The 12,228-nt window shown below is 32.9% G+C and overlaps 1 protein-coding gene and 1 long non-coding RNA gene across 10 annotated transcripts; one reads left to right on the top strand and one right to left on the bottom strand.

Moving 5' to 3' along the window:
• Positions 1-1,416: 1,416 nt before the first annotated feature.
• LOC122591061 (pentatricopeptide repeat-containing protein At1g80550, mitochondrial) lies at positions 1,417-9,129 on the top strand. 9 transcript variants are annotated; one of them, XM_043763255.1, is made up of 7 exons: positions 1,417-2,836; positions 3,298-3,404; positions 3,509-3,582; positions 4,171-4,287; positions 7,829-8,015; positions 8,192-8,498; positions 8,595-9,129. In XM_043763255.1, the coding sequence occupies exon 1, from the start codon at positions 1,473-1,475 to the stop codon at positions 2,811-2,813; it is 1,341 nt and encodes a 446-aa protein (XP_043619190.1). In that variant the 5' UTR covers positions 1,417-1,472; the 3' UTR covers positions 2,814-2,836; positions 3,298-3,404; positions 3,509-3,582; positions 4,171-4,287; positions 7,829-8,015; positions 8,192-8,498; positions 8,595-9,129. The 9 variants fall into 9 exon arrangements, 6 of the variants coding, with proteins under 6 accessions (XP_043619190.1, XP_043619188.1, XP_043619189.1 ...); XM_043763253.1 differs by having other exon boundaries at positions 8,591-9,129; XM_043763254.1 differs by lacking the exon at positions 3,298-3,404 and having other exon boundaries at positions 8,591-9,129.
• LOC122591063 lies at positions 5,551-7,214 on the bottom strand. Its single transcript, XR_006322672.1, has 3 exons — positions 7,125-7,214; positions 6,547-6,651; positions 5,551-5,825 (listed from the first exon to the last, which is right to left on the bottom strand). It is a non-coding gene; the product is annotated as an uncharacterized LOC122591063 (long non-coding RNA).
• Positions 9,130-12,228: the final 3,099 nt, after the last annotated feature.

The raw sequence follows: 12,228 nt of genomic DNA, 5'->3' as shown, positions 1-12,228 counted from the left end.
TGGAAAACAACTCCTAATTTAAAAGTATTGCAAACTTGGCCGATACTTCAACAAGCACCCCGCCACAAGTTGCCAATTACAAAGGGTGAGCCAACCGACATAAAATATAATGAAGCTTTGTCTGTGAAATAAGGATCGTTGAACTCCAAGTACTCGGAGCTATAACCCATCAAGAAGGTGGCTCCACATGACTCATCCAGTTTTGAAATAGCTTCTTTTGGGGTAATATTGTAAACTTAAGACACTATGATAAATAAACGTGTTATAACTATACTGATAAATCCAATATATAGATGAATAAATTTTATCTAAAACACACACACACACACACCGGTTCCATGCCCAATATAAAAGTAAAGGTCATGTCGTTTGAGTTCCCAACTAAGGACACACACATTGGGAATCTTGCCATGAAATATGTAATCAACCGGTTTCAAATCAGACACTTAAAACCATGCTAACAAGTTTTTTGGTATACACTATATTAATGCACATTTTATCACAACCACATATTTATAAAAGATTTTTTTAACCTAAAAGAGAATATAAAGACTTTTGACCAAAACTTAACCACCATCTACTATTTATTACAACCATCTGCTGATGATTTCCCTCCTTATAATAACAGTATTACAAGGATAGTCGCTGCAAATAATGCAGGCTCATATAATAAATGATGCCAAAATAAGTACAATTACGTGAAAAGAACTTTGTCGTATTCTGGTTATGTGTTTACATATTTTTCTATATCTTTTTGTGTCATTACTTGTCCATATTATTGTCCTTGCTAGACCATATAATAGAATATTTGTCTATGATTAAAGACATGATTTTAGATATTATTAATATTTAAAAATCTTTAATATTGGAAATAACATAAGTGGTACGAAGCTTATAATCAAATGGGTAATTTATTCTATAAATGTTTAAAATTGAATTTACTAAATTGTTTTTAAAGACACGAATTAAACTAACAAATACCATTATAAAATGGGTGATGGTTTTTTACTAAAACATATAAATATACAAAAATTAAAAAAATAACTTATATGATATTAATATCATATCTCTACTATCTCTAATACATTATAAATATACATTATAAAGTATTTATTTTAATTTTTTTAATTAAGTAGTTGATAACATTAAAATACCGTTTTCTTTTATTCATTAATTCAAACACTTTCATTTAATTTCATTTAAGATAATAAGATACCTATAATATTTTTAATGAAATTATTTACAACATACATTTTTTAACCTTTAATACAAATATAACACTCCCTTTTATATAAATCACTTTGCATTAATAACCACACGGGCTATTCCCCGCTAACACTACCGTCACATCGTGCGCACATTTCTATGGTAATTATAATATTCTTCTCACAAAGCTTAAATTCAAATAAACTGTCGGAAAATTGGTATTATTAACATCTTTTCTCAAAGTAAAATCCTCCATCACTAACACAATGCTTTTGATCCGCCGTTCTACGTCCATTATTTCCAAAATCCGACCATCATTCACCCTCTATCATTTCCACACCTTACAATCCAAAACCCCAACAAATCCCACTTCATTTCCGGGTCATCAAGCCCCAAAAAACTCAAACTTTGACCAACCAATAGTCAACCAGGCCACAGTTCTTGAAACTTTGACATGTTACAACAACGACTGGAAACGGGCAATTGACTTCTTCAACTGGGTCGAATCCGAATACGGGTTCAAACACACTATAGATACATATAATCACATGATTGATATACTTGGTAAGTTTTTTGAATTTGAACTTGCACACCAACTGTTTGATAAAATGCCTGAGAGAGATCATGCTACAATTCGTGTTATGTTTAAACGGTATGCTTCGGCCCACCTTGTTCACGAAGCGATTGGGGTGTTTGAGAAGTTGGGAGAGGTTGGTATGAATGACGAAACGTCGTTTTTGAACCTTGTTGATGCTTTGTGTGAGTATAAGCATGTGATTGAAGCTGAGGCATTGTGTTTAGGGAGTGAAAAGGAGAAGATTTTGGGGTTCGAGATTGGTACGAAAGTTTATAATATGATTCTTCGTGGGTGGTTGAAAATGGGGTGGTGGGGGAAGTGTAGAGAGTTTTGGGAACAAATGGACGAGGATGGGATTGCAAAAGATTTGTATTCGTATTCGATATATATGGATATACAATGTAAGAGTGGGAAGCCTTGGAAGGCTGTTAAGTTGTATAAGGAAATGAAGAAGAAAGGGATTAAGCTGGATGTGGTGGCGTACAATACAGTTATGAGAGCGGTTGGTGTTTCTGAAGGTGTTGACGTGGCTGTTCATCTTGGTCGTGAGATGCTTGAGTTGGGTTGTGAACCGAATGTTGTTACTTACAACACGATAATTAAGCTTTTGTGTGAAAACGGGAGGGTCAGGGAGGCGTATAAGGTTTTGGATAAAATGTGGAAGAGAGGGTGTGCACCGAATGTGATAACTTATCATTGCATTTTTAGGTGTCTAGACAAGCCTAATGAGATTCTTGCATTGCTTGATAGGATGATTGAAAGTGGTGTAAGTCCGAGTATGGATACGTATGTATTGCTTATAAAGAAGTTTGGGAGATGGGGTTTTCTTCGACCAGTTTTTATAGTTTGGGGAAAGATGGAAGATCATGGTTTGAGTCCGAATGAGTTTGCTTATAATGCTTTGATCGATGCATTGGTGGACAAAGGTATGGTTGATATGGCAAGGAAATATGATGAAGAGATGTTGGCAAAAGGGCTCTCAGCTAAGTTAAGACCGGAGCTAGTGAAGGGAGAATGTGATGATGGATGATATTTACTCGTGTTGTTTCCAAGGTATCATTATTATTGATATCAGACTCAAAATTATCAATTTGGATAGTCAATGTGCGCTAAAACTGATAATATTGTCTTGCATTCCACTATTGAATCATTGTATGGATCTTTAATTAGGTGGCGATACTCGCTGGTCAGGCACCCAGGCATACTAAACTTGGTAATTGGTCTTATGGGGAGGGTAAAGCAAGTAACTTTGTATGGTGGTAAAAAATGGTTTCGGGTTGTTGGATTGGGTGACTTGGGTCGACCTGTCAACATGTTTCTATCTCTTTTTTGAGAAATAATGAATATATCAAATTCGATGTAAAAATTTAATGAAATAATCATATGATTTTAAGAAAAACAAATTTGAAGGTCGTATACATCTGAGCATCCCTTTGTGCGACTCAGTTCAGTTTCATGTTTACCTTTTTTCTTTACCCGTTATCAACTAAATAGACCAAATGTATGTTTTTCAGGGTGATCTTATCCCCGCTTCCTTTTATCAATTAGGGAAATTCCTGGCTGGGAATAAGTTTCAAGTATTGTAATATCCATTAGAAACGAGATTGATACTATCTGAAAGGTTTTTGTGTTATGATACATTTATATTTGACCTTAAAAGCTATATCTTTATATCGAAGAACACATCATTTATCTTTTCTGTAATTTCTTTCTTACTTTCTCTAGCTACATATTCGATAGAGTTCCTCTAATGGAGAGAGACCTATGGGATAGTTAGAGGTGGCCTTCATGGTTGGAAGGTACGGTTTTGACTTATTGTTCCTCGCGTTAATTTTTTTTTTTTGCTTTGTCATTATATGTCACAATTTGATAATTAAACCATATCAGCTGAGAAAAATAGGTTGGCAGACACGTAAGCATAAATAATAAGTTACTGTAAAAGTGAATGGGAGGAGAAAATCATGTCTGAAATAGTCGGAGATTGTGGCCATCTTTTTCAAAGTATGCCTCTCTGCCCACTCTTTTCATAACCATCCCCATTCACACCAATCTGCTCTCACTCTCTCAAACTCTCTCTCTCTCTCTCTCTCTCTATATATATATATATATATATATCTTAGAACCACACACCTTCTCTCTGTATACATCGCCGCACCCCCCCCCCCTCTTGTCCGGCGGCCCCGCCGTCACCACCACCAGAAACATCACCACCACTAATCCCACCAGAACTACCTAATCAAAGAACCCACCTTTTTTGTAAGTTTATTTTTTATTTTTAATTTTCTGAATTGTTTTAGATTATTTGGTTAATTGTTACATTAATTGGTTTTTAGATTTAATATACTAATTGATAGATTGTTATTGTATGTTGAAACAATTTGAGAAAGAGAGGGAGAAGCTGATGACGTTATATGAAAAGAATATGACTAAATTGAAGAGCAGCCTGGAAGGAACAAATCAAGTCAGAGTATGCCTTTTGGTTACTTCTCCTTACAGAAATGAAGGTAATAGAAGCCCCTATTTACCTAACTCACTACTAAGGTTAACCCCAATGGTATTACTAGATTTGCTTCCCCTTTATCCTCATTTAGTGTAGGTGTTCTTAGATTTATAAGAGCTGAAAAAACATATTTTTAGTAACAAAACCTAAAAGGGTGATCTTTGTGGTACTCGTGGTAAGTCGATTTTCAGAAGAAAAAAACCCCCGTTATTTCTTGTTTTTCTTACTGGCTTTTTTGTTAGGTTTAGCCCATCTTGGTGAGATTGAAAAAATCATTCAAAGTCGCATGGTTGTAAATCTCAGTTATCTCGGCCGATATATTCCCGATATATCGCTTATCGGTGGTCGACCGAGATGATATATTCCCGATAAATCCGATATGTCTCCGATATATCCCCGATATATCGCTTATCGGTGGTCGACCGAGACGATACCGAAAAGTGATATTTACAACCTTGCAAAGTCGTGAATTTTCTTTTCAATATGGTGGTCCGGCTTTAGATGTTAAACAAGATGTTGTTATTGATAAAGTTGAGAAATTTCATGACGTGAGGGAAAGATCTGATTATGACGTTGTTGATAAGAAAAAAGTGATTGCTGTGACAGTGACTTATGTTAGAGCGTTGCAAGCGTTTATCTGAATAGGTTATGCTTTGTATTATTTTCGAGATGAATGTGGCGACAAGTCAGACCGCTAAGGGGGTGGGGAATATGTATAGGGCTATTTGAATTTGGTTTGTAGTAAGAATGTTACAGTAATTAAAGATGGAGGTGTTTATCGGCTGAACAGAACACTTGAGTATCATCATCAAAATCTGGATGGGATCGTATATTTTGCAGGTGGTAGTAAATCTTTTTGCTTGATTATTTGAGAATTTTTTGAGAAATATCAGGTACTTTGTTTGCTTTTCTCCAGTATCTTTTTGTTGCAATGTTAGACTTTGATTGTGCAATGTGCGTATATGTATGCGAGTGCTTATGATACCGAATGAGTGAATGTTGACATGCTAATGAGTTTGTTACCTCTACTAGCATGGCGCCCGCGCGTTGCGGCGGATACAATTGACACCGCAAAATAATCTGATGCACACCGGCATCAATATCTCTGAAACTACTAACGAATTCTGATTCTAGTCTGGTATCATAAACATCAACCAAAATTAGTAGGCCAATATTGAAAACACATTCTGATTCATCCAAAGATTACTCAGCTGTTGCTTTAGTGTCCAATCATCCCCGCGGTCTAAATAGAACTTACTATGCTGTCTAGAGAAACTATGCTCATCATTCTCCAAATTTGGAACTTGATGTACATCATATATAGTTGTACCATAAGGGAAGGACCTCAGGTGCTTGATATAAGTACACATTTGTCAAACACATAAGATCACTAAGGTTAGGTGCTCCGATGTAAACATAATATCCCTACTGATAACACATCCAAGAAGCATATACAAAAAAATAGTGGATATTGATGCTTAGACTTTGATACTTTTTTCATCCTTGACTCAAGAGCTAGCTTTGATGTCTTTGTCAGGAATTCTGAAGAAATAAAATAAAGATGGTTAGTTGATATAACAATTTGGTTCAAGAACAAATATGGAGTTCATTCTCGTCATATTCATCAACAAAAAAAGTTTACCCTTAAAAATCCATGTTTAGATAGACAACATAAATGGAACTAATGCAATAATGCATCACCATATAACCAGTTTTTTGATATCCGGTTAACTTTAAGATTTAATGGAGCGTGCCACCGACATCATGTCGCCTCATAAGTCCCAGTGACACACTCACTCAATAAAACAAAGTCGAGGTGACCTTATATATTATTAAGCAAGGTCTTGAAAATATGATATACCCGTACTATACATGGCATATAGATTAAAGTAAAACATAACTCATTATAGGACAATAAAACAAGTGCACATTTTACTTTCACATTTGTTGCAGTCTAGATTTCACAAAAAATCATGGAATGAAGCCAAATGCTTCTCATAAAATGATTTAACCATCATATTGTCACATACTGAAATTTGGAAAATGAAGCCAGATACTCCCTTTTTCCATTCTCGATATTATCTTATAATCAGGTACACTTTATAGTGACATGTTTCATGGGCCAGGTCAAAGTGTCAAACAAAATCAATACAGTGACATGTTATTGTATTTGACTCTAAACCTATATTACCTTCCATTTAAGCTCTACTACGTACTAACCAAAAGAGTTTCAATCATTATATATAGGTGAAAAACAGAGTACCTTGCTATTATGTCATTCCTCTTCAATCGTCGTTGCTCAATGAGTCATAGTCGAGGCGTCGATGTCATGGATACGATGCTCAAGAACCATGCGCCTCATAGAGATCTGATAAAAACATGCCAAGGAAATGTTTGAAAAACTATTAAAAGATCCATAACATAATTAAAAGTTGCAAAGCCCGTGCTAACCCTCAACCCAAAATAAAACAATAATTCAGTGCCAACAAACAAAATAATAGAGCAAAAGGTGGGAACTCAATTATAATAATCCATGGATAGTCTCCTTTACACAATATATTACTTAATGAAAACTTAACCTCGCCAGACAATAGCTATTTTCTTATCTTTATAACATTATGATAAGAAAGGTGAGGCTATTAATTGAAAATAACAAATGACATATAACCTTGTTTGTACTCCATCTGCAACAACTAATACTAACACATGTTAGACCATTCCAAAATCAACAAAATTATATCCCCTATTCCTTAACTGATTAAACCTAAAATCGTTCGATACACAAATAATAAAAAACGAACCGATCTATTATCGATTTTATTTGAGATTGAAAACACATACCTCGACTTTACAACGCTGCCAAACCATCAAATAAAGCGCCATCAGAAAGTATTTATGGCTTAGCTACAAATCCCTAGTTCAATCAAATCAAATCAGATCAGGTCACATGTTTGTCTACGAATTATATTAATAAAATAAATAAATAAAATAAAAAGAGAAAATCAGGGTAAAGAATGAAGAATGGATAATTAAACAAAAGTGAGGATGATTTTTCGCCATGGTGGTTGTGATTAGAGCGGATGTGGGGGGATTTCGTAGGAAAAAAAAGAGGCACAAATGTATAAAGATATGATTAAATACAAATGGATGGTGGTTGTGATCATGATGAGAATCAACGACGGTGGTATTGGTAATTGATGGCTGAACGACAGTGGTGGGAGGGATTTGTGTATAGAGAATGCGTGAGAGTTTTAACTCGTAAAGAAGGGTAGTTCTGATATTTTGACCCGAGTAAGTTTCAAACAGAGTATTCTTTTTAATAAAGAGTATAGAAGATTAAGAGAAAGTTTATATTTTTCGTCCTTTGACTTGCCACGTTGTGCACTTTTCATTCAAAAAGTGAAAAAATAGCAAAAAAAACCCCTAAACTTGACACCTTTTTCACTTTTCGTCTTCGCAATAACAACGTTAGTTTTTCAATCTTTGAGTGTTTCTAAACTAACCGCTAACTAAACGGGGGGAATGTTTTCGGTGTTTTTATTTAGTGACAGCTTAAAGCTTAAACTCATGAAGATTGAAGATCAAGTGGTAATAGATGATGAAACAAAAGGAAACAATATCGCGGCTTCAAGGGATGCAAGTAATCAAAAGCATCAAATGGTTTTAAACAATATATACGAGCTTCTTGAATGTCCTGTATGCACTACCTTGATGTCACCACCGATTCCACAGGTTTGTTCATAAGAGATTTACGTAGTTTCGTTTAATGTGCATGTATTGCTCATAAAATGAAAAGGAACCTTGTTTATGCATGCCTTGACTTCACTCTTCACTTGGCTGGAGGATTAGTTGGTACTAAACTGAAATGACTTAAAAAATAATCCACAATTGTTATTTGCTTCTTGTAGTGCCCAAATGGCCATACATTATGCCCAATATGCAAAATCCGACTGTAAAGTTGTTGCCCCGTATGTCGTGTTGACATAGGTAGCATAAGGTGTCTGGCTTTGGAGAAATTAGTGGAGCCAACTTCCTTATGATTGTCCTTACGCTTGGCGCCCTGAATGCTTAGTCAGAGGTAATATTGCAGAAATTGTGACACATCTCCAAGATGATCACAACGTTCGCACGCATAATGGATTTAAATTCTTTCATAAATATGTTCAATCTCTACTCTCACACGAAACCAAAAATGCCACTACGGGGATCAGATGTGTAAGTCACAATTTCTTCCTACATGAAGTTGAATGAATCACATATATATAATCACCTTCAACGTATATTTCATTATTTATGTAATGATTTAGGTAGTTAATTGCTACGAACGACAATTGTGTTATCACTTCGAAGCTTATATCAAAGACGTACATGAAGGATCCATTCTACATAGTATTCCTGCGGTTTATGGGTGACAACTCTGAGGCCAGGAAATTTAGCTACTCCTTAGAAATACGGGGAACTAATGGTCGGAAAATGACTTGGCAAGGGGTTCCAAGGAGTATTCGTTACACTTGCCAAAAAGTTTGTGACGATCTAGATGGACTTGTGATTCCATGGAAAGTAACTCTTTTGTTTTCTGAAGGCAACGCGGAAGAACTTAAGTTACGAGTTCAGGCGCGTATTTGGATAGAAACGCAAGTTATACGGCTCTAATTTTATACAGTATAATTTTCTATTTTTGGGGGCATGGGTTTTAGAAATTTAAGGTATATCGAATGAAATTGATATAAACATTATCCAATTTGTGGGTAGATTTTATTTTGGTTTCACGGCATGAAAATGTATTAAACCATAGCCAAAGGTCTATATACACCTTTTTAAAATTACTGGTTTATACATTTGGGTATACGCGATGTTCATACAGGCTGCCACATGATGTTCCACATCGTCAATTCAGAAGTTTTTGATTAATCATATCTTTTCCTTTTAGGATTAATCACTAGAAGACCAACGTACCTTTTCATTTATACACGGTTGCCCATTATACTTTTTTATTGATGAGGTTTACCCACAAATTTATTTTTTTTTGTACACGGTTGACCACCGGTAATCAACTTTTTTTAGTGACGTGACAACCACATGGACGTTTAATGAAGCTGACATGGATTCACAACGACGGGTTTAATCACTCGATAACTAATTTACTTTTCCTTTTGTACATGGTTGCCTATTCAACTTTTTTTTTTGTGTATTACCAACAAACTTTTAAAATTTGTACATGTTTGACCCAAATATTCAAAGCTGGTTCGTTCTCGTACTCAAATCTTCAAAATGACTTCTTTCTCTAAAAATAAAACCTATAAATTTTAATTAAAAACAAAAACAAAAGATATTTCTAAAAACAATTTCAACCGCTAACCGCTCAGTCACTGAAAAATTGTAATTCGTATTTCCGTTGGTTAGGGTTTACGCGGATTTTAATTTCGAGTGTTTTTGTACAAATTTCGAGTTTCAATTCGAAGAAATGACAAAGAAAATGTCGATTTTGATTTTTCCGGCGAGATGTTTGAATTCTTGCAGGCTAACAAAGTTGAGCGTATAAGATATTTTTTACTTGACTTAGGAATGTGAGTTTATAATTGATAATGTACATGTCGAATTAGTCAACTATTCGTTTAACATATTTCTGATTATCTACCAGATTGTCAATCAAATGGGACAAATTTCTGAATCAAACGTTTTCTACTACAACATGTATATAATTGTTGGAATTTTTTTTAGAAAAATCTTTGTTTTTTTTTTTTAATTAAATTTTCTGAGTTTTCCTTTTCAGAGAAAGAAGCAGTTTTGAAGATTTGATTATGAGAAAAAAAATCAGTTTTGAAGATTTGGTCAACCATGTATTAATTTTAAAAGTTTGTTGGTAAGACACATCAATTAAAAAAGTTCAATAGCCAACCATGTACAAAAGGAAAAGTACATTAGTCATCCAGAAATTAAACGTGTCGTTGCGAATCCATGTCAGCTTCATTAACCGACTATAACCGGTCAACTATGGGTCAATCGTGTACAAAAAAAAAGTTTGTAGGTAAACCTCGTAAAAAAAAAATTATAATGGACAACCGTAAACAAATAGGAAATTACGTTGGTCTTTCCGTGATTAATCCCTTTCTTTTATTATACTAAATGACAGTTGCTTTAATAGCTTATTAACTAATCACATCTTTTAATTTTCTAGAATTTTCAATTTTAACTTTTATTGACTTTTTATTATATAAATAAAAATATACCTACATATAAATGTCGACCTCATAAGTTATAAAAAAATTAAAAAACATTAACATAAATATTACCTTATTGGAATACATTACAAAGTGATAGCTAGCAATATGTATCCGGTTCTTTACAAAATATGTATAATATTATATTATATTTAGATAATTATAATTATACATTTTATAAGTATAAATATTTAATATCTACCAATAAACTAAAACAGGATTGAGATGTTTTTAAAACAGCACATAGATTAACCATTGATCGGCAGTGTTATCTTTAAATATTTATTTTTTTAAAATTAACTTTTTTAATTTTATATAAATTCAATTTTCATATTAGATTTAGAATTAAACGATAACTTTAATTATTTATTTTATTAAATTAGTTTTTTTTAATTGTATATAGATTCAATTTTCTTATTATGTTTAAAATTAAACTCTAACTCTTGGCTTATTAATACAAAAGACATTATAACTTTATTTGATTAATCGTTTTCTCATTAATAAATTATCTCCTTTTTTTTTTCTCAGTTATTCAGCTCCTATTACTTATATTATTTATAATTAGTTATTAACATGAACACTTCAAAATTTTGAGTTTACTATCCGAAATCACAAGGTTATTTTGTCGTTATCCACTATGCTTACAAGTTCCGATTTTGATGTGATTCTAAAAATTTAAGGTAAATCCAAAACTCTAATTAAACATATATTATATTTATCATTACTATTTGTTATAATTTAGTTTCGATCATCGATTTACTTTAACCACAATTTATTTCATACTCGTAAATCATGTATGACTCATACAATATGAGACATATTCGAATTTTTTGATGATACAATCTATATAGCTACCGGACATCGTACCAGTATTAAAAATAATAAGTATATATAACACAATTTGAACTCTATATCCTTATCTTAAATCCCAACTAATATGAACTTTATTCAAGATTTATCTTTTCTTTCAATCAAAAAGGTATAATTTTCTCTTTTATTATATGTTAATATCGTAAAACTCGTGTCCAGTGTTGGACACGAATCTAAAATCTAGTATGAACACTAAAACAAATTGGTAAGTATAACCCGGTCAATTTTGAAAAACTTCGTTAGGTTTATTATTTGGATTGAAACTTTTTAATAGTTAGGGATTTGAATATATAATTCTTAATTTTTTTTCTTTCTATCTCACAACCTTTGAAATATTACCAACAATCGTGGATTCAAATTGTAAACATTAGTTGAACATCATTAATTGTTAACCACTTTTTCAAACTAAAACTTAGTAGAAGCAATTGACACTAAAATATTATAAAGAATTAGACCAAAAAGATACTTACATGATATTTAAATCGAATGCACAAACATATCAGATATATATGTATCTACAATATTTGATCATTCCCATCTTGAAAGGTGTATAGCGGAAGCAAAGAAATTTTGAGGAGAAATCATCAAAATGAGTCGTATTTAGTTCATAGATTTTGATGTAATCCGATAAAATCGGAATTAAATTTCATACTTTAGGTGTTTTGTTTTTCAAAGATGGAAGAAATCTCAGTCCGTTGAAACGTAGATATTATCTCATTTTATGGAATCTCTTTCTTTAGAGGTGTGAGAAAGATTTTCATTTCTTACGAAACTCCTGTACATAAAAAAAAATCTGATCAAATTTCATTTATTATAATTTCAAAGTCTTTCAAAAATATTATGTGAAGAAAAAA

The sequence above is a fragment of the Erigeron canadensis genome, chromosome 3, assembly GCF_010389155.1.
Source record: "Erigeron canadensis isolate Cc75 chromosome 3, C_canadensis_v1, whole genome shotgun sequence".
NCBI lineage: Eukaryota > Viridiplantae > Streptophyta > Magnoliopsida > Asterales > Asteraceae > Erigeron > Erigeron canadensis.
This window is presented reverse-complemented; position numbering and strand designations above follow the sequence as displayed.

Excerpts from the sequence above, each read along its gene's own strand:
- LOC122591061 (XM_043763254.1), top strand. The coding sequence starts at position 1,473 with ATGCTTTTGATCCGCCGTTCTACGTCCATTATTTCCAAAATCCGACCA.